Genomic DNA, 23329 nt, shown 5'->3' on the forward strand with positions numbered 1-23329 from the left:
CCTTTGGACACGGCAGCGCGCCCAGTTCGCCTGAATAACTGAATCACATGCGTGCGGTAGCTTTCTTTACTTGCTAAAGAGCTATTAGCTGTAATTCTTTATTTAAACTGTTTGTATACAAAACCTTTCATCCCTTTATCCACTTTTATGTACAGCGGGATGTGGCTTTGGGAGTTTTCTGTTCCTGTGTGGTTTCATAGGAGATATGGATGTGGTTTGAGGGGCTAAGGTTTATGCTTGTAGGATGACTTATCAGTCATCTGTGTGCAGTGTGGGTGGGGGCCACGGTGTCTCCGATTCTGACACGATAAGCGCCAAACCACGCAAACGGATCACATCAAACAGTGTCCTGGCGACAGCGGGCCCCAGGGAGCAGGAGGAGGCAAGACCTCTATCTAACGGTTCCTGTTGCTCCGCTGTCCTCTCACGTGACCTCGCCATCAGATAAGCCAGCCGGGCTCAAACCGTCATGGCCGCTGGTGAAATGGGCCCAATTAGAATTCAGATGCACCAACCAGCAGCTGTGAATGAGCAGTGTCAACATGTCACCAATTATCATCTGGGGAGAGAAAGAAGAAAAGTTTACGCGATAAGACATTTGTTCAGTCAATCTTTGATCCCCTGAAGGGAAGGCTGGATAACATGCAGGAAGGGTCTGTGTGCCATCAGCTCACTTTGCAGTCTGCTAGCCTTACGTCAAGGCTAAGATTGAAACTTATGTACTATGAAATTCTCAGGATCTGTTGTGCTTAGTAGCTTTGACTCACTGTCTGATTGTGTGGACTCCATCACAGCAATGCTTAGACTCGTAATTCCCCTCTTATCTGAACTACAAATGGATTCCAGTGGCTTTTCATCATAAAAACGCAGCAAAAGTGATCAAGCTTAAATATGTGCTTAAATGGCAGATACAATCTGTAATTAACATGCTAAATTAAATGTTTGTCTCTTTAGGTTACTCTGAAACCAGTGAAGGTGGCAGTTTGATCCTCATCTGCACTTTTTGTCATTCATGTCTCTAATTTCAGGCTCTGAGGTTTTCAGTCAAGAAAACATTGAAGAGTGAAGAAGCTTAGATGTCCGATTTTCTAATGATGCAACTTCACTTTTCTATCTTTTCACTAAATACATTGTATATATATATATTTTAATATCCTATATATAAATATATATAAAAAAAACATTTTCAATGGAAATGCTTCTTACTCTTTCTTATACTGTCAGGTACTTACAAGGCAGAACACAGAACTGGACTCAGATGCAGAGCTTAAGGTTTTAATTTCTTGATACAAGAGAGGAGCTTGCTTTGGCAGGTGATAGCACATGACAAACAGGCACAGGACAAAGGGAAACACAGGCTATAAATACATGAGGAGGGGAAGCACAGGTGGGAATGATCAGGGATGATGAGGCAGACTCAGGTGTGGGGAGCAGACACAGCAGGAAGGGGAAGGTCTGGAACGAGAGGTAGGTAAGACTTTCAAAACAAAACAGGAAACCCCACACGAGACAACAGGAAGCTTGACAAGATATGACAGGAACTGCAGGTATAGGACCCAAAATGTAGGAGATCAGGTTTGGTGGCAAAAACTAAAAACATTTAAGAAATAAACTGAAACATAATAAAAAACCTCAGAGAACCAAAAGCATGACAAAGGAGAGCAGAACAGATTACCGGAAAACCAGACACGTTTAGACGGAGTGTAATCATGATTAACTTGGAACTGGTGTGACTGACAAAGGGGCAACTCAGACCAAACAGAATAAAAACCAAACTAAACGACATACATACAAGCATAAAGTAAATTTAAACCAAACACCACTCTGGGAATGTGTTGTTATTTGACAAAGAATTGTGTTTTTACACCAGCCCCCCATATGTTTCTTATTTTGTCATTTAATTAGAAACAGTGAAATTCTGTTAACCCTTCAACACCTGAGCTGTCACCGGCGACAGCTAAATAACACAATCTTTGACTTACCGTAAATCTTCGACAATTTACGTGATCAGCGTGAATCCGCAGATTCTGACGCAAATATTTCTGAAGCCCTCTTTAGTTTAACACATTAAAAACCAAAAGTGGGGTAACGGTGTTAAACCGCTTTTAACCACATCAGAATCAGCTGATTTGCATTGATGACATCAGCACTTCACTGCAGTGCAGTGTTGCATATCAGCACAAGGCTGCTTTTCTCTACTTCAGAATCCGATGAAATTATGATAATTCTGTTATCAGTTTAAGAGCTGCAGCAGTCGAAACACTGGTGCAAAAGGGTTCAAGTTAGTGTTTAAAAAGTGTAAATCAGAGCTATTGTGTAATTCGGACAAATTTCTTTCCTAATCTTAAGGCCCGTACACACCGGGACAAATTTTGCCCGCGATATTTGCCGACGTTTAACGCCTCGTGACTAAACAAAGGGCACCAATGTGAGTGTGCACACCGACGCGAAAAAACGCCTCGCGTCAAAGCGTCACTTTTTAAAAAATGCCTCGGGTTTGTTTTTTTGGTTTAACGCGCCGAGTCAAAAACTATACGACCAATGAGAATGGCACTTTTGCACACGTGTCTGGAACTTCTGAAGTTACAGTAAAACACAACTTGGGGGCGCTCAAACACAAAACTGCTTTTCTGAGCACACATACCAGCGAAGAAGATAGACGCCAAGTAGCGTCTACACTGCCGCAAAGAAATAATGACGGACATTCTAAAATATCTCAGAAAACGCTCATGATACATTTTCAGCTCTTGTACCAGTCGATAAAACTCCCCATGTTCTTCTCTTCTCGTAACTATGGGATGTACCCAAAATCAGCGTCTTTTCTGGCGTCTCTCATCATTCAACAGAACAATAATTTCTTCATCGCTGGAACTGGAGCTACTGGTGCTGGAAATATTCATGTTTTCTTTGTTTGACTCTGACAAGAGCGTAGATACTTGCTCTCTTCTTTTTTTTTTTTATTAAACTTGTCCTGTTCAACAGCTGGGCAGGCAGATGAGAGCTGACGGCCTCTTGTGTTGGACATATTTTACTTTAACTGTAGGGGTTATTAATCTTCAGACAAACCAATGGTATGTCTGAATAAACCCCTTTTGTAATTGAGGCCAAACTTTATTAATTTCAATCAGGTTTGAAAATCTTTAGTGTTGGACCGGACGGAAAAGGAAAGTAGGGAAGAAGAGAGAGGGATGTTAGAGAGATGGGGGGGGGGTAAGAGGGTGATAATAGGAGGGGGGGGGGTTAAGACCATGAAGCAGCATCAAGCAACAAGTTTACTGGTTGTTTATCATTATGGTAAGGTTCAAATGTAGTACAAAAAGGGCGGGGCCTGTCCACACACACACTCAAATGTTATCAACACACCTGCTGGCTGAAAGAAAAAAAAAAAAACGTCCACATGTCAACATGTACACAAAACAGATAGTGTTCACACACACATACTTATGCCTTTAAACCAACTAGTGTGAAATATTTCAGTCATTCAATCATGCAAACTGTTAGTGCAAAGGTGAGCTAACACCTGTGCTCAGGTGAGTGTTTATGTTTTTCTAAAATGGATGGTGGAATGTGTAAAGAAGGAAGGAGAGTGCCCAGCCATCCCCACACCAAGACCCCCGCCGCATCAGCAGCGGCAGCCGGAACCCCCAATGCCACACGGCAGCAGGCAGGGAACAACCGCCCACCAGGCGACCCAGCCCGCCACCCAGGCCAGGGCCAGCAGGACCGCCGCGAGGCCCCCAGAGCCAGAGAGCAGGAAGGCACAGAGGGAAAGGGAGCGCCGCCCCAGCCCAACCAGGAGGGCAGCCCCCCGCCGCGCCGGGAAAGCCCAACGCAGGGCCCCACCCGAGAAGGGCGCCCACAGCCCCAGACGAGCAGCCCACCACCCCCCAGGAGTTCCGGGCATCCCCCGGCCCCAACCCCAGGTACGAGCCAGGACCCCCCAAGGGAGACCCGCCCCACACTCCAGGCAGCCACCCACCCGGCCCACGTTTGGTCCAGGGAGGAGTAAGGCACGGAATGAAATTGCATGTTCACTCGGCTCATCGTCAGCGAAAATCGCCTGGGTGTGAACACAAAAAACGTGGCGAAAAACGCTGGCAAAAAACGGCTGGCGAATATTCGTCCCGGTGTGTACGGGCCGTTAGGTTTGTTTTTCTTAATTTATTCTTAACTTTGTGTTTTATTTCAGTGTTGTGGCAGCTTTTTACATGTATCTCTTTGGTTGGAAGTTTTATTAATTTTTGCATCTTTTGCGTTGTGTCTTGTGCTTTTATCCGCTGTATTGTTGTGTCATTTACATGCAAACCAGTAGTCTGACCGCCTTCTGAATAACTCATTACCATGTAAGCACACTTTTCTGCTTGCCTTAACAAAAGAAAACTTGATGCTTAGGATAAGATGTGAGATATTCAGATATGGATTGGAGGATGACTCTTTCCATCAATAGAAAAAGTTTACCAACCACAATCGGTGTGATTTTGTTTTTGGGCTGCAGCTGTGAAGTTTGTTAATTTTTAATAAAACTTCTCAGAGGGATCTGATTTACACAGGAGAATCATGAGCCATTTAGTTTTGTTTTAAGTTATAATGGAAAAAAATATTAAAATGATGCAACGCAACTCAAACAAGACAATCTTCCGCTGATCATAATTATTGAAAGCATACTGACAAAGACAAAAATGGAAATATTTCTGTTGCTGCCACACATGCTTCTTCATCCTAATACTTCTTTACACTATGAACTTTAATTCAAAGGTTACTGAAATGGGACAATGTCCCCTCTTTTACAATTTTGTACTTAATGTGTCATATATGTCACAGAGATTCAACAGTGTTCCTTTGAAGTGAGTGTGACTTCATGTCTGGCCCTGCAATGGTCTCCAAAGTGAATATACCATAACCCTGAAGTGGATAGGGACCAGCAACCATCCTCACCTCATTCAGGGCTCAGCAAGAATGAATTAAATATTATGATCAATTAAATTGAGTTTTTCTTCAAATTAATGCTTATCTATTTTCCTTCTTGGGGTAAATGTTTTTTATTTATTTATCACACTGCTGTTCTGCAGGCCAAGAGGAGAGTTTTTTTTGGTAATTTTAATAAAATAAAGTTACTAGAAAAGTTAAGCCTGACCTGCAAAATAATAAAAAAGGTTTTTTTGTTGTTGTTGTACGATTTAAAACAAAGAGACAATGGTCTAAACAAAATCCAAATTCTATTATTATGAATGATAACAGTAATCGTGGACTTTATTGCATTGCAATGATCAAATCAAATGAAACTTTATTTGTATAGCACTTTTACAGCTCAGGTTACTCAAAGTGCTTCACATAAAAACTTAATCAAATTTAAAAACAAAAGGACAAGACAAACAAATGTTTTGTTTAAAACCCGCACAATGCTGACCCCCCCCCCCCCCCCCAAACACACATACATACATACACACACTCTGATAAAATGTTATTAGACTGTAAAACCTCATTATGTGTACTGAAGCAGCACTTTATAAGTTCTTTCATTTCATATCGATTAATGTCAACACCAAAACTGTGTCTCTTACATATTTTGAATGTGTTTGACATTTGGTCTGGTAAACTAAAAGCATACACCAAACACTTGATTATATGTTGGTTAGTATTACATATTGGTTAGTTTTGAAGCATTTCATTGTTGGTGGGGATAGTCAGCGGATCAGTTACCAGCAGCTTATTCTGTTTTCAACATTACATTGCAGTGTGGGTGCTTTGATAGCCATCAGACTCAGCCTGTTTAGGCAGCTCTTGTATCCTGGTTTAGATGTCTCACAGAGCCATTAACAAGGGTGATGAGTCACTGTGTTGTTGAGGCTTGTGTGGTGAGAGTGCGATGTATCATACACCCACAGTGTGGTTCCCAGAGCTCTCTGCCAGTCACTGTGGCCGTGCCTGTTGGCTGGCTGCTCTGCCAGTGCGGCTTGCAGGCCAGAGGTGTTGAAGGGAAAGCTCGAGAGAGCCGCAGATATGAGCTGCTGTGGCCAAGTGGTAAATTCTCACCTGCTACTAAGTGAGAATTAGCGCAGTGATCGTTTTCCTTTCACACTGTGAGTCACCTAAGTTCATTCCCACAACCTGCTGTTACCTCTCTGATGGTCTCACACAAACACATCTGAATGATTTTCTCTTCTTCACTCTGAAGTCACACCAGATGTTTTGGTAATTGCCTGTTGGAGAATTTTATACCGACACCTGTGCTTTTCTTCCAGGTATTCCTCCAAGTCATTGGAGTGATTGCGGTTGCTGCCATTATCATCCCCTGGATCCTCATTCCCATTGTTCCTCTTCTTGGCGTCTTCCTGTTTCTACGTCACTACTTCCTGCAGACATCCAGGGATATAAAGCGCCTTGAGTCTACTAGTAAATTCTTTGTTTTTCAGTTCATGTCCATTTACCGTTTAGAGACAAAAGGGGACCGCAGGAATGCTAATAGACTTTGAAAGAAAGCATTCATTAGCATAAAGGCTAGAGGTGGCAGCAACCTATAGCTTGTCCACAGGCAGTTTCCTTTTAGAGATGTGAGTTCGTGACATTGCATTCAATAGGAAAAATGCCAAGTGGAATGACAAGGCCAAAGCTCCTCTTTTCTTCTGAGCTTAGAGCCTAAATGCGCAATGACCAACAGGTTCCATTATCTTCCTGAACAAAAGCTCCGTTCAGAAGCTGAAAGAACTCATTCAGGTTTTGTCAGTGACTTTTCCAACTATAATAAGCAGAAACAAAAGATGAAAAATGCAACGTTTCTCTTAAAAAATGTATTAATGACATTCCAAATGTGTGTTTAATAGAGTACACTTGATTAATAAAACACACACACACACTTTTGACTGGCTAATTATACTGATTAGGATTCTTTCTTTCTCTTGTAGCTCGTAGTCCTGTTTTCTCCCATCTCTCCTCGACCTTACAAGGCTTGAGCACCATCCGTGCCTTCAGGGTCCAAGAGAGGTTTCAGCAAATGTTTGACGAATATCAAGATCTTCATTCAGGTTAGTTTAAAAAGAATAGAAAGAGCAGTAACATTTTCAAGAAATTGATATTTTTTTAGACTTCAGCTTTTTTCATATCTGAAAACAGAAATCTTTACTTTGAGTCAGTTGCTGCCTGTAGGAAAATGAACTCTTCTTGAATCTTACTGCTGCATTATTCAGATATATTTTCTCACACTTACATCAGGTAACGAAGAGAAAGAAGCATTCATGTTCAAGGGTGCTTTCTTACTGGGCTGTTTACTCCACTTTCTTGAATAAGTTCCTTTTGTTTGACAAAAGTAAAAACACATTAAGTTCCGGTGCAACACAAATAAATTCTAAACTGCTGTAGATTTAAGGTCTTGGCTTATTTGAAAGGAAGCTTTGTTGAAGTTCATCAACATTTTGAAAACATTCAAACTATTTATCAGATAAAAAAATCGCTGAAGTGGACCATAGAATCCACTTTCTATGAATTGCAAAAAAAGTTCACCAATCAAAGACATCACAGTGCAAACCGCAGCAAAAGCAGAAAAAATATTGTCTATAAAAATTGTATTGCAAGGAGCCATTTATCAATGTTTTTAAAACATTGTTGGTTCTCTTCTTTTGGTCTTTGTTTTTCTTCCTATTATTCCTGTCATATTTTCTGTACTAAAATGCAAACTTAAAAGCCTTAACTTGTTTTCAAAAAGTTGCATTTCGTGTGTCTTCTACAGCCTATCAATTAAAATTTGGATGTGCTGTTGCAGAAAAAATTTGGTGTCATTGTGAATACATTAACAGGGCTATGTGTTGGACCATGATTTTATTTATTGTAAATATGCTAATGGAAATACACCAATGGGACTAACATGTTGCGGTGTAGAACCGTCATGTTTTTACATGTTGCAAACAAGGTTGGGAGTTACAGGTACTGTGAATGGGCTACCTCGGCTAATGTTCCTAATGTGGCTAGTGTGTAAATAGTTACAAATAAGTTCTAGAGTTAATGTGAACACAGTTAATAAAGTCTGAATGATGGACTTACCTCTGACTCTTTTGTCTCACCTAATGTGCCGTACAGTTCAGAGCATACATTGTTTGCTGTGCGCCCTAAAGTGTGGAAAATACAGTAAATCTTACTTTTAGGCAATACTATCTAAAACAAGATTTTGTAGTTTGGTCTGTGTGACGTCTATAGAATGGTTCAATCCAATTCAGTCTTTGCTCACACGAGTGTGAAACCTAATCAAGCCAAATAAAGATGGAAAACCTATTTTCACGCGTTCAAACGCGAATGATGATACATTTTTTCAGTGAATTTCTTGCATAAATCCCAGATGCTTGAATATTTATATTCACGTAAAATACTCAGACTTTCTAAAATAAATTTATAAATGTATTTGTATATTTAATAGTTTTAAAAAAAGATTTTACACATTCATTTCTTCTCTGTGTTTGTTTTCAGAAGCCTGGTTCTTGTTCCTGACTACTTCTCGATGGTTTGCAGTGCGCCTGGATGTGATATGTTCAGTCTTTGTCACCATTACAGCTTTTGGGTGTCTGTATCTCAAAGAGGGTACTGTAGACTCTCATGTAATCCATCACCGATCTTTGAGGAGTTAGCTGTGAAGCAACACTAAAATTGTTTCTTTATTTGTCTAATGTTTCAGGTCTAGAACCAGGTGCAGTGGGTCTGGCTCTGACTTATGCCGTTACACTCACAGGAATGTTTCAGTGGGGTGTCAGACAGAGTGCAGAGATAGAGAACATGGTAAGAACACTTACAGTGAAGCTCTCAAGTCACTATTAATTAAAAAAATCATGGTTTTTCCAATCCCCCTTCTCATGTGTTTTTTTGTTAATGAAATTTTGACAAATCAGATTGGCTTTTGTGTAACCTCCTGGTCTTTTGGGCTCATTTGTGACTGTTGGAAGACCCAAATGTTGGGTCCAAAAAATTTGCCAGGAACCACAACAGGACGACACAAACTTTGACTGTTATTTAGAAACTTGTAAAAAACCAGAAGCTGAGAATAAGATAGACCTAAAGCATGACCAAAACTATATTAACAAAGAAAAAACACAGGGACAAGCAAATATCTGAGAAGGAGTAGGCTGCCTGAGAGCACAAGCCCAATTAGACGTGGAGGGACAAAGGCAGTACAGCTGTTATAAATAATAAATAACTTTGTCATGAAACCAACATATATAATGCTTGTCAGACTTTGATTCGAATTTTTTTTAAGTCACTGTGGCTATGTTAGTGTTGGGAAATTCAAAATAATTAACAGTATGTTTATTTAGAAAAGCCCAAAGTCACAACCAGTTCCTCAAAGCGCTACACAAAGGATCTATGGAAGTTAGCTTAATAAATTACAGTTGTTATGAATCACTTATTTTAAATAATATTGGATCATCTTAATTGAATTTAGCTTAGATCATTAGCAACTGGCTAGATTGTCCTAGTCGTATTGTAAAAGTAGTCTATGCTTCAATTCAAGGATTTTTGGCATGGTCTCCCATAGAGAGCAGGCAAATGCCAACTGTGGACAGGAAAAATATGAAGAAATTTTAAGTAGAAGTAGTATCATTAAGAACCTGGTTGTCACAACAGAAAAGACTCAGAATAGTGGAGCATAATCGGACTAAATAAAAGGTGAAAATCCACCTTAAAATCAAAACACCTTTTATCATTATGTGCAAGTCTTTTAAGAATGGAAGATTTATTAAAAAAAAGTATCTCACACACTATTATTGAAATTACATTTTTTGTTTAACGAAAAAACTTTTCAAAAAAATAAACAACAGTCAAATTATTATTTTTCTTCACATTGGATGCTGAGTGTCTGACCAAGTTTTAAAGCCAATTTAGTAAAGTAGCTTATGGGCCATCATATAAGTTTCAAATATTGTGTCAATTTTTGTCTTGATTGTTTTCGTGTTTTCTTTTTTTCCATTTTATTTTATTTTTTTGGTTTAACCGTTTGTCTTAACTTAAAAAAGAAAGAAACAAAACTGGTGGAACAAGTAACAGTTCTTAGTCATTCATTAACAATGTATTTAATGACAACCACTAAAAGAGCCATTCCATACACTTTATATTCAGAGCTAACTGTCAAAAAACCCAAAAAACAGGTCATTTTTGTTTTATTTTCCTTTGTTTATTCTTCATTGTTCCACTCCTAACAGAAGATGATACATAAAACTGTATTATTTTTACAATAATAGATTGATAATACATTTGAGGCACCATATCCAAATTATTTGGGATCTATAGTTTGGTTGGTTTAAGCCATTATAGATCTTAAAATGATCCAATTTCTCCTTTGGGTTTTATTGGTTTTTGTTTTATCCCTCATACACACGAGAAAAAGACCTGACCATTTCTGTCACTGCAGATGACATCAGTGGAAAGAGTGGTTGAGTATGCAGAGCTGGAAAGCGAGGCACAGTGGGAGACGGACTTCCAACCTCCTGAAGACTGGCCACAGACCGGCACCGTCACCTTAGACAGAGTCAACTTCTCCTACAGTGTCGGCGAACCTCTGGTCCTGAAGGACCTGAGTGTTACCTTTGCATCCAAAGAAAAGGTTTTTGTCTTCATCTCCACCTGTTCATGTTTACCTGGGCGTGCAGTTTGTGACTTTATATGCACTCAGAGTAAAAGGGGTGGTGAGATTCTTTTAACGTGGCATTATTTCCAAATCAATTATTAAAAGGACATCACATTGTGCTGCTGCATCTTCAGGACTATACCATTTGTGATTCATGGAATACATATCATGTAATTAAGACTGTTCAAGTGGATCCGTTTGGTTCCAATTTGCATTTTGAGTTACCTGACAGTGACAATTGTTTATGCAGTGAAAGAGAGGAGAAGCAGGGAGTGAAAAGAGCAAAAAGGAGAAAGAGGAAGGCAGGGAGAGATTGTTGGGGGTGATTGAGATTGTGTTTAATGCAGGGGGGTGTATTTTGCATGGTTATGGTTGGCCAGGGTGGCTGATTTCACAATGGATGAGTTGATAAGTGTCGAGGACCAAGCTCTGACAGCTCGTGGGAGGGAATTCTGCCCCAGGCAATGGGGGTAAAAGGTGGTGTGCATCCTGACATATCTTCTGACACCCTTACTTTCACCTAACAGGTCTCATAGGAATAATAATTCTGTTAAAAGTGGCCTATTAAAATAATTCAATTCACTACCAAGGTAATTTCAAAGCAATACAAAGCCAGAAAACATCAAAAGAAAGACTGAGGTTAAGTACTTTAAAATTCATTATATTAAAATTTCCCTAAAATAATTGTATTGTGAGAAGAAATTGCTTTGATGACTTTTTAAAAGTATTTTTATAAATTTTACAAACAGGTCTTTTAATTAAAATTTACGAAACATTATCAGCTTAACATCTTTAATAAAATGGAAATTGTTGTAGATAGGTAGAATTAAATGCTGCATGTCAAAAGTGAAGACATTAAGAACTACTATTGAGTTCCGTTTTTATGTTTTTAAGAGTGAAACAAGTTTACCTTTTCTTGATTTATTTCTGTGTGGAAATATTTTTTGTCAGTCATCAAATGTTTGTTTTTGTATGCTTTTAAATAAAACATTTTTTTGGACAAATTTCATTTCTAAAACTATTAAAATACCAAATATATTTATACAGTTTAGACCACTGATATAAAAATCTTAAGTTAACCCGCATCCTACTTTTTTGAATGTCAAAACGTTTGCAGGGTTTTTTTTAAATTAGGATGATAAATCAAAAATTGGTCAACAACTGAGCTGTACACAAATGCAGTGATTTTAAAGTTGTTGTTTTTTTTTAAACATTTTTTGGAAGAGTCAGGAAATGAAGCCTAAAAGGTTATGTGCCATTTTTAAAAAATCTAAATGTATTTTTGTACAGCTGATGTCACATTTTGAGGTAACCAAGTCTTTTTTTAGCTTCTGAAATGGTGCTTTTGGCAAGCCAAGCATTCTGTCTGTGAAAACAAAATATAAGCAACCAAACAAACCATGCCATGGGGTCAATTACTCTAGCACAGTGTGGTGTCAAAGGGGGCTTCAGCTGGGTTTGAAGGTCACCGCAACAACTCGAGCAAACTAAACATTTTCAAAGATCCAGTTGCCTAAAGGCCGTGTCACACAGCCACCACATACGTTTTGAGCATATTGCATAAAAATTGGTCGTACATAAATATATATGGAAAAAGTGATAAAAGTTGTGGTCTTTGTGGAAAATTTTCAAATGTATCACAACTTAGCCGTGTCAAAACCACAGAAGAAGTAGGAAAAGACCATGCAAAGAACACCTAAATCAACGTAGAACACTGTCAGAATGCCGTTTGTAGTCAATTCATCAGTAATTTGCACGTCAGTTTACATAATTCTAATGTGACATACGGCGTATACATGATTTGACAGTAAGTCTGTTAAACATGTGGACATACGTTGAACGGTCGTGGAAAACCACAACTATGCCTATGCATCTCGCAAAAATCATGCACATAAAGTACGTAAAATATGCATAAACTGCATTATTCTCAACCGACCAATTCTGAAAAGCTCAAAAACAAATTCACATAAAGACCTGTCGGCCGAAACCCTTGACGGACATCTGCGGTCATTGACAAATGATGAACGCAAGAAACACTTATGAATTATGTAGATCCAGCATGTATCTTGAAAGACAGAAATTTAATTAATGGAAAATGTGCAAAATGTACGTGGAGGCTGTGTGACCTGACCTCAAAACGCGATGAAAAAAAAAGTAAAAATTTAAAAACATTTGACCACTTTTTGTCACTCCTTTGCCAATGTCTTTCATAGTATTCTACCAATGGTCCACATTTCAGATCTTTTGTTGATGCGTCAAAACAGTCACATTTCTCTCCATAGGTCGGCATTGTCGGGCGCACCGGCGCCGGTAAAAGCTCCCTAGTATCGGCCTTGTTCCGACTTGCAGAACCTGAAGGAAAAATCACCATTGATGGCTTTCTGACTTCTGAGATTGGTCTACATCCTCTTCGGCAGAAAATGTCAATCATACCACAGGTGCGTACGGAGGCAGGCAGAGAGAAAGTTGCCCTGGAAATAAAAGGAATTGTTGATGGAGACTGTGCTTACTTTCAAATCAATCATCTTCTAGCTGTTCATAATCTAAATGAATAGCTGACATTTTTACAAATACACTGATTCACTCTTTGTTGTTTTTTAATAGTAACACTGCTTAACTTTAGCTTTGATTGCTTTTGTGAGGTTCTGCGATTCCTCTTGATGGAGAAACGACAGAAATGTCACATGAATGATGTTAACAACTTCATGATTTGGCAAGCTTTTTTATATACGCTTGGCTTTGAAAAAATACCCAAAACAAGTGAGGAGAATTATACTTGCCACTATGGGGATTTCTGAAAGTGAGACAAACAGATGCCTTGAGACAGTTTAACTTTATTTCCGCTTGTTGAAACTGATACGGCATTAAGAAAATGCCAGCCTGAGGGTGAGTGTCAGAAGAGTGGAGGGAGGGGAAAAGACTCCCACGGCCTGAACTGTAAAGAGAGCAGTTCCCCATCCCTGACAGAGGATTAGCCATCTACCCCCCAAACATGGGAAAGCTGCTTAGAAGAAGTCTCCCCCATCCTTATAGACAGAGTCCCAATGTACACTGCACTTAGCCCAAGTCTCATATATTTCAAGGCTGCAGCCAAGATGCCCGAGAAGAGTTTCATTAATGCTTGTCTGTAGATTTGATAGGTTTCTGGCACAGCTACTTCTGCAGATAAAGTTTTACTTCCTTGTCTTAACTAGTTAGAGATGGATTTTACGTATGTTTGATGAGATTTTGTTTACTTTTCCGCCTCTCCTGGAGGGAGAAACTTGATAAAAGTGGCAGGTTAAATGTCAGAACTTTAATTGCATATAGGGCATGGCAGTTTTCATTATGCAAACAGCACTAAGAGAAGTTAAGGCTTTCTACAGAGTATTCTTTAAACTTATAGTACATAACTTAACAAGTGCCTAGACTTAAAATATTCTGCTGAAATCCTCTTTTATTCCATTTCAAAATATCAGCAAAGCAATGCCATGCAGGTAAACGTTCCCACAGAAAAACTAAAATACTTTACGTTTTATGTGTACTTCATGAACATAGAGATTTGATTGCGATGAACTTATAATAGCATACAGTATTTAAAGAGATCCATTTCAGTTTCTTTTGATTTCCCAGGAATGACTTCTTGTAACATGAATTCTAAGCAAACAGAGGGCTTAGAGTTGCTGGAGCACATAATCGACCCATGGTGATGCTTGAAAGCACTTTTTTCCAACCTGACACAGAATCCTCAATTAAAGAGTGCCAGAAACTAGTTTAAATTGGGACTTCAGTTGGCTTAATGACAATGTGGTATTTATGTGATAGAGGAATAGCTCATAGGAAGTGAAGAGGTGGAACATTTTGTTGAGGCACAGGTAGCAGGAATGAAGTTCTTCTGACCTGCTAAAAACGTTGATATGGTGTTCTCATAACTAAGCTGTAGGAAATCTATAAATGTGTGCTTCCAAATGCAAAAGTGTATGCTGCGATTTAGCTCGTTTTCCATGTAGCTTTTCACAGTGGTGATTCTCCAACCTGTAAGAAAGCCCAGTTGATGATGAAGCCAGTGACTCTAAATAGTAGAGCCTTTTCACCCATTTTGAAGTATGACTTTTTGTTTACACCTATATCAAAGATACACACAAGTATATTTTTAAGAAATGTTGTCTAATGTCTTTGATCAACAGTCCGAGTCATTTCCTATGTTGTTTTTCTTATGAATGTTCTACTGATATTAAATGAAAACAAGGGGGCTTCAAAACAACAAGAACCATTGATTGCATTTGAGAGCTGGACCAAGTGAGTGTGATGAAACCCATAGAAAATGGATAACTTCCGGCTCCAATGAAATTAAATCTATTGCGGTCGACATTTTTTTGCTGCCATGTTGGAGCCAGACAACATCCGTAAGTAGTGATTGGTCTGAATTGATCTGAGTCATCATTTCTATGGCAACCACTCTCGCCAATCATTAGTGAGCTTGTTGGTGGTCCACACCACTTTCACTTGAAAGCGAGCTCGGGAGAATATGTCAATCAAACATTCAATGTGACACCACTTACTTTTTTTGAGGCATCTGATTGGCCAGTTTATAATCTGAATAATTTGTACTACAGAAAAAAATATCATGGAAGAAATTAGAACATGTTAGAAAACAAGGTACCAGAGTAGTTATTCTAACACATTTAATGACCGAATAATGTTTATTTCTCAATAGAAGTCTATGAGATTTGGCTTCTTGGAGCCAGCAGGGACTTCCTATTTGGAACGCACTCAGTCCAGTTCTGGTATAAAGTTAATGATAATACCTCTTCTCTTTTATTCCTACCACATATAAAAATTAAGCACAAGAAAAATGAACATGTAAATATAATTTAAAAAGCCAATGGTTGAAATTTTCAGTTTAAGTCTCCATGTGATATTTTTGTGCGACTCAAGTCCAAGTCGGAAGCTCAAGTCCCCATAGCTGACCTAGATGGAGGGGAACTCCTTCTGTCTTGAATTGAGGTCAGATTCATATCTGGAGTGAGTTGTTACATTCCCTCAGATGGGATCAGGACACTGTGTTAGCATCAGTTCTGGATATGGATGTTTGCTGCACTGCAGACTCAGTCCTTTTTTATTTTGGGGCCATTACAGCACTTTTACCTCCAATTGAATCTTTTCCAAGTTTATGCCATTTCTATATTTTAATTTTAAGTGTGCTCAGAAAACCAAATAAAGTCGTATTTGTGGCCAAGCTTCCTCAAAAATCATTTGTATTTTGTTTTGTTTTGTGTTTGAGGTTGAGTTTTAGTTTTAACATTTGAATTTCTTTATTTATCACATGAAGATTTGTAGACAAGGTTTCACAAATGCTGCTCTCCAGCAACACGGAACATGCTCTCGTTTTCCAAGTAAAAAGATCAACGTATTGAAGTAGTTGGTGAAGGGATTGCTAAAAGCTCATGAGTGAAGCTAGCCCCATTGTGAACATCTTCCCCTCAAGCATTGCTTGGCTGTCTCCTATAAGTCCTGTCTTAACCCTTTTGTACATCCTTCCCCTCGTCATTATCTTAACTGGCCACGGCCTTCTCTTTCTATATCCATCTATCCACAGGACCCGGTTCTCTTCACGGGCACCATGAGGAAGAATCTGGACCCTTTCAGGCAGCACACAGATGAGGACCTGTGGAATGCACTCCAAGAGGTACTCCAGCGTGGCTCTGAATGATTCCCCCCTCACTGGCTCAGGGGGGATCCCTCTGTCCCCTGTACAATGCTGCCATTCAGCCTCCCTGCTCGCCACAAGTCATGGGGGGAAATCCCATTAGGGCCATGGGGCCCAGCTCAATGTGCGGCTTGTAACGGGGAACCATTGAAAGTGCTGGGGGAGATGTGTTTGGGCAGTCAGGGCAACCAGGATGAAGGCTCCCCCCACAGTGAAGGGCTTCAGCTCCTGGTCCTGCCTCTGAATGGGTTTGGTGGCCTGGATTAAAGCTAGAGGCTGGTCACAAGAGAGCCCTGGCCAAGGTCATCAGTGGATCTGGCTCTGCATTGAGCCAGCCAGTTAATGGGTGTGTTTGGATGGCTCTTTAAAGACATCTCCACAGGGCGCCTTTATGCCGGAGTAATGAAGGGCTGGGGGTGTGTTCTCTCTCACTGCAGGTGCAGATGAAGGCCGTGGTGGAAGACCTACCCAATAAGCTGGAAGCAGTTCTGACAGAGTCTGGCTCTAACTTTAGTGTGGGCCAGAGGCAGCTGGTGTGTCTGGCCAGGGCCATCCTCCGGAAAAACCGGATCCTTATTCTTGACGAAGCTACAGCCAACGTGGACCCGAGGTCAGGAATGACTTCAGAGTCAAAGTTTCTCACAATTGTTTTTGAAAGAGTTTATATCCAATGCAATTATGTCCTTAGTAACACAGAAGTTCAGCTTAGGTTTTAGGTGTCTTTCCTGCCTCTGTAAATGATTGCATTGACTTAAAATAATGTAGCATGTGTTATTGTTTGAATACATAAAAGGGTTTCTTTTTTTCACAGAATAAAGTTTTCAGGCTTTTTCATAAACTGACTTGTCTACCTCTAAATGACTGATAAATTAGGAAGATCAAATGTGGGGAGTTGGCCATGAGACCCTACAGCAAAGTCAACAGGATCCAGTTTTTTTAGTGTATTCATAGTTTTATTCATAAAATGTGTTCATTGTGAGCCTCATTATTGGTACCTAAATAGGTTCCATTACATTCTGTATTGTTAACTTCATTAGTCCCAAAGAGGCTATTTGAAAGTCACAATTGAGCAACACGAAAGAATCCACTGAGGTAAAAGACAAAACAAAAACAGAACATAAACAATTAACAACAGAACAAACAACTGTACGTGATGCATACAAAAAACAACATTTTTAATACTAGGTCGTGAAAATTGATCTGCAATTTGAGATAAATTAATTTTTTACCTTAATCAAAGAAAGCTGTCATCTTTTAGAATTCTCATTTTCAAGTACATTTAAACAAAACTTTGATTTTATACAGATGGCTAATTTTTTTTGTTTACAGTTAATTAGTATTTTGGAAAAAATGATAACTAAAAAAATCAAACTTAACCCTAAAGTGGATCAAGTTTAGCACTTATATATTCCACGGAGATTGTTTTAAGTTATCTCAATAAACGTTACTCTGTTGCAATATGCAGCCCTTGTGGCTGAAAGCATAGAACTCACAAACACTTTCCTGTTTTTTTCTTTTTTTAGCATCTCTATATCCTTTAAACAATCATTTGAAGCAGCCTGCCTCAGTCAAACGCTCATCAGAGCAGCTGAAGTATGGTTCAAATGCTGATTGATTGCTTAGGTGTGGTTTAAAAGCTAACTGGAGGATCAGGAGGGGTTTATTGAAATAATAAGGACATGCTATAACTTGCAGTAACCAGTTTTTGTGTTACGTTTTGAACTTACTTGATTTGGGAAGTTTAAATATTTTGTTATTATCAGGTTTACGTTAAAAAAGGATTCTAGAAGCTTTTAGTTGTGCTAAAAAAAAAACCTTAGAAAATAACAAAAAACGTAGGAATTCAAAAATGGTGTTTGTAGAAGATAATGCAGAGATTTCCAAAAAATACAAAGTTATTTTTTTTGGAACAGCCAACACTTGGGTTTTTGTTCGAGCATGCTTGTTGGAAAAATGACCAAAGAAGTTTTAACAAATCTCAGCATATCTTGAAGTTAAATAATATTACTGAGAGGAAATACAGTAATTATCATATTCCATCTATAAGATAGTATCAATAAATATGGTGGGTCTTTTTGATCTAAACCATTTTTACTAAATTGAAGAAAGCTGATAGACATTTTGCTTGTCTGGTATTGCACTCTTTTTTTTCTGTTGATGACTCATTTTTCCAGGTTTTGTAAAATCCCTGCCCAAGGCTCTGCAGAAAGAGAGATTTCTTCTTTTTATTCTCAGGTGTTGTGTTCCCTGATCTTTTTTAGAACTGACAGCCTCATCCAGCAGACTATTCGGGACAAGTTTCAAGACTGCACAGTCCTCACCATTGCTCACAGGCTCAACACTATCATTGACTGTGACAAAATACTGGTAAGGAAACAGTACGTTTACACCAGCCAACACTTTATGTCAGCATATTAAAATGAAGGGGCTGTTTGAGTTGAAATGTCAAAACAGTTATTTACAAGAAAAGAATTTTGAATTAGTTGCATGTGTTTTTAAACCTGACTTTAGCTCAAAACCTATTTGGTAACAAACATATTCATGTGTATTACTGTTTCCTTAATGCACCTGAGATCCAGAGCTTACATACACCATGTTTCTTTACCGTCATCCTCAGTCTGTTCATTTAATTTGCTTAATTTGCAACAACTGGGCTCATTTCTCCCTCACAGCATTCCCTCTCATTGAACCCTGGCTTGTGCCACTTGATCTTTGGCCCCTTCCTGCTGCCGCCTGCAGAGGTGCCAATTAGTGCCATTTGCGGCAGCATTTGTTAATCCTCTATGGAGGGCAGGGCGCGACCTTGTGGCTGCCTAGCTGCTACGAGAGTTGCACGGAAAGGCCAAGTACCACACAGTCGGGACCGTTTCACACCTGCACTTGTGTCAAACGCCCTCGGTCCCTCAGAGAGGACTGAATTGGGACCTGTGTGAATTCCATTGTCCAAAGTCGGACAGGTTTTTCACGATGCATTACGCTGAAACCTTTGGTTAGGACAGCAGACAGAGTGCTTTATGCTCCCTGTAAGTGGCTTTGCTGCTAACAAACTGCTCATTGCTTACTGAAAGAGGGGTCAGGCTTGTTAAAATTTGTCTGTGATATAATTGTAGTCTTTTCTCAAACTGCTTGAATTGGCACTCTTCATTGTGTGGTTTACATGGCATGTGATGACGGTAATTTACTAGAGAGTCTATAAGGTGTGATTGTTGGATTTGACTGAGGACCACCCCAGGACTCTTCAATGCCAGAGTAAATACAAGGATAATTCGCTGATCTCTCGTCTGTCAGAGTCAGCGTACTAGACTTTCACATTACTAACAGACTGCTCTTAATGTCCCTGGTCCTTACGGGCAGGAATGGGCACCAGTGCTTGCTGTTGCATGAGTCACATAAAATGATGGCTCCTATGTGTGCTGAACTACTGTTTCCCCCATTCACAACCTACTCTGTCTGCGTGCATCACTCAGCAGAGAAACAGCTGAAATGTCAGTTTTCCTTAAACTAAAGTATACAGGCACCAGCACCCCCTCCCATTGTGCTGCATGGATGATTGCAGGTTCTTGATGCTGGTCGGATGCAGGAGTATGATGAACCATACGTGCTGCTCCAGAACCACGATGGGCTCTTCTACCAGATGGTTCAGCAGACAGGCAGAGCTGAGGCAGCATCCCTGCTCCAAACAGCCAAACAGGTAGCCACATTCCCCTTTGTCCCAGTCTGCCACGAAATGAGAGACCGACTGTTGCACACTAATCCCAGACTCCCAAACTCCAGACTTCATTGCTCACGGTCAAAATAATACAACCAAACATTAAACCATGTCCATAGCCCTTACAATGCAAAAACACTTGATTACCATTTTAATTTAAAATGATTACTGGGAGCCAAAGCAATAATTTCAACAGAGAAATTCTCCCTTTGTAGATTTACATCCAAAACCATCAATAAAACTCGTATTTTAATCTTTTTTTCTTATAATGTAATTTTCAGATCATTTTAGCAATGATTCCAGAAAAGCAGCTTTCTTTGCGCCGTTATCACTTTTGAAGTATTGGGATTAACTTCATCATGATTTGGGATAAACTTTCGATGCGGATTACTGTAATAGAGAATGTCCATATGTGTGTGTTGTTTCTTTTTTTTTATATCCTGCAAAATTCATTTGTGATGTATTTCCCCCTTCAGACACAGAACAGATAAGAGCTGGCTATTCATTGTTCAATTCCATTTTTTGTGCATCTGTCTGGGACCACAGATACTATATTGCAACTTCAAACAGGTCTTTGTGAAATAAGAAAAAGTAGGCATCATTTCATTTTCTCTCTGTCCCTGGCACAAATTTATCAGCAGAACTGTATCTTCCCAGCCTGAGGAGGGAAATGAGTAAAATACTGATCTCAAAGACTCAGCACACTGGTATTATGTAGCATCGTCTTACCCTGCACACTGGCGGATTGGTAGTGACATTGTTCAAGCCTTTGCGTTTTCCTTTCTTCATTGTAGGGTTCTCTTCTTAGATCAGATTTCTTTAGCACCCAAAACTGTCTGGCACCACTTATTACATGCCGAGATGGTTCGCATGTTGTGTGTCAAGTTTCTATAGTTGTCAGTCAAGGTTTAAATGCATTCAATAATCTGATAACAAGCTCCTGCTTCTTTGTCCGTGTTGAAAGCAAATCCTATAGGAGACAGTACATCTCAAGCTGCTCTTTTTTTTTATTTTATTTTTTTGGAGCAAACTTTCTTTCCTGAAATTTTCAATTCGTCTGAGCCTCTTTGAGTGAGAACACGCGCAGTTGCAGTTAAGCAAACGTGTAATCCAGTTTGTGCACAACTCTACAATTAATTTCCGTGATTATCTCAGAAAACTTCTCCCTTAAATTTCACAGTTGCCTATTAGGGTAAGTAAACCACTTTTGCACGCTTCACCGTGCTCTGACTGGATCTGTCATGAGTCACACCTTGACAGATTACAGCTCAGATTGGATACTGTGCTTGTATTGTGTGATGTGACACTGCTCCCCTGATCTGTTTTCAGGTGTACACGGACAAAAAGCAGCTGACTGAGGCGTGCTCTACCAAGGACATCCGTGTCATCTTTGAGACGTCACTTTGATGGTTTGGAGAGCTGATGTGGTCCTGGAACTGCCACAGAGCAAAACTGCACAAATCAAATGAACTTGACTGACAAATTTAGGTTTGACAAATTAGACACGAGGCAAGTACTGGTGTTTGTTGAGGAAACACTGTTGCCTACATTTACTGAGTATCTCATGCCAAAATAGTAAGTTATAAGGGTGAAAAATGTTTATTTAAAAATTGTATTAAAAAAGACAGATATAACTCAATACTCCCTTGTAAACAAATTCAGTACCCAGAAAAGAAAGTTTTTAGTTGTAATCAATTTAAAACATGAAAAAGCTCCTCCCAGAGTGTAATTATGAAGTGTGGCAAAAATGTCAGTTCACAGTCAGTTATTTTTAAATATTGTAGGATGCACCCAGGAAAACATGCAAGCATCAGCATAAGAGCATTTCAAAATGTTTTTCTCAAAAACAGAGAAGAAAAAGACACTAATCAAAAGCAAATAGGCAAAAGTGTTGGAAAACAAATGACTTAGTGCTACGTGTTGGTTATAAAGCGACAGTAAAATAACTATAGGAGAAAAAGATGGTCAGATGACCTATCTGTTTGTTTTAAAATGATTTGAAATCAGGTTTTTTTTTTTAGCTTTTTGATTGTTGGTATCTTAAATAGTTGGATGGCTCAGTTGGCTGTGTGTAGGACTGGTGCATGGGAAACCAAGGTTTTTTTTCCAGGGGGCGCGATGGGCTTCATCCAATGTGGGTCCTTGGGCAAGACCCTACATGCTACATCCTACCTTTGCAACCATTTGGAGGCTTGGGTCTGGTTCTTTCTGTGCCAGGATAAAATACAGGGTTGTGTCAGGAAGGGCATCTGGCATTAAACTCTCTGCCAAACTAAGTATACAGATCAGTGAAAACTGATTCGCTGTGGAAACCCCTCAGGGGGTATGCTATAAAGGTGATTATTGGCATCTTGGCTGAATTTAAAGTCACCAAGTTTTTCCCAAGTTGTAGGAATACACCCAGTAAAGCTGTGAATTTGACAGTCAATCAACAGATTGACACATTTTTGGTGAAATCTAAACTAAAATGAGTTTCATAACAAAAAGAAAAAAACATTAGTGAAGATGTAATCAAGTCACAGAGTAGAAAAGGTTTTGGAACTAAGAACTTAAGTATGTTGGCCCATTTTTCAACAAATCTGCTCTGTTTAAAGTCCCACTCCAATCATCTTTTAACCTATTTCAACTGTTCCCTGTGGTCTTTTAATTATGATTTTGCCATGTTTGTTTTTTTGTAGCCAAAATTTTTAAAAAGTCATTTTCTAGGACATTATTTCTGCAGAGTGACAGGAGTTTATAAGAAATTTGCCTATGAGTTGTAGGCAGTACCATTAGTGCTGAGTAAGCCTCCCCTTATTTCCCATCATCCATCTGTTTAAACTCTCTTCTGCTAGCTTACAGCCCCTCCCACTACCAACCTAACATTACCAGTGCAACAAAAATGGTGAGCAATTTTGGAGCAATCCAGCCATGCAGTTTAGAGCCAGATACCAACTCAGACGAGAAAAACAAAGATGTACTGTACATAGATCTACTCGGAGCAGAGCAGGGAGCTTGAGACTTTTTGTTGTGTCTTCTAAATCACAGCTACAGTCTTTTTCAAACATAATTTTTTTCACCTGCTCCTGATTCATAATAATTTGAATAAATAAATACACAGAAGTGTAATTTTAAGCATTATTTTCTTTACATGTGTCCTCAAGTATGAGAAAAATGCGACAAGAACATGTTCAAAACAACAAATACACCAGTTTCATTGGAGTGGGTCTTTAACAAGCGGTGATGACCTGATAAACTAACCTGGTTATGGGTACTTTGCTTTTTACACAAGCATCAATCCAGGAAGTTAAAGGGCAACTGCCTTAGTTTAGAGAATGTTTCAGGTCAC

At 39.2% G+C, this 23329-nt stretch overlaps 1 protein-coding gene across 2 annotated transcripts in view; it reads left to right on the plus strand.

Moving 5' to 3' along the window:
* Positions 1–22892, plus strand: part of LOC101167004 (multidrug resistance-associated protein 4) — a 48562-nt gene extending 25670 nt beyond the window's left edge. The window contains exons 21-31 of one of the 2 annotated variants that reach the window (XM_023951044.1): positions 6243–6393; positions 6903–7022; positions 8455–8565; positions 8660–8760; positions 10388–10579; positions 12886–13041; positions 16182–16271; positions 16730–16902; positions 18554–18659; positions 19849–19983; positions 21331–22892. In XM_023951044.1, the coding sequence (XP_023806812.1) occupies positions 6243–6393; positions 6903–7022; positions 8455–8565; positions 8660–8760; positions 10388–10579; positions 12886–13041; positions 16182–16271; positions 16730–16902; positions 18554–18659; positions 19849–19983; positions 21331–21408 (1413 nt within the window). In that variant the 3' untranslated portion in view covers positions 21409–22892. The remainder of the gene's footprint in view (positions 1–6242; positions 6394–6902; positions 7023–8454; positions 8566–8659; positions 8761–10387; positions 10580–12885; positions 13042–16181; positions 16272–16729; positions 16903–18553; positions 18660–19848; positions 19984–21330) is intronic. The other variant, XM_023951045.1, reaches the window with a different exon arrangement.
* Positions 22893–23329: the final 437 nt, after the last annotated feature.

This window comes from Oryzias latipes, chromosome 21 (genome assembly GCF_002234675.1).
Source record: "Oryzias latipes chromosome 21, ASM223467v1".
Classification (NCBI taxonomy): domain Eukaryota; kingdom Metazoa; phylum Chordata; class Actinopteri; order Beloniformes; family Adrianichthyidae; genus Oryzias; species Oryzias latipes.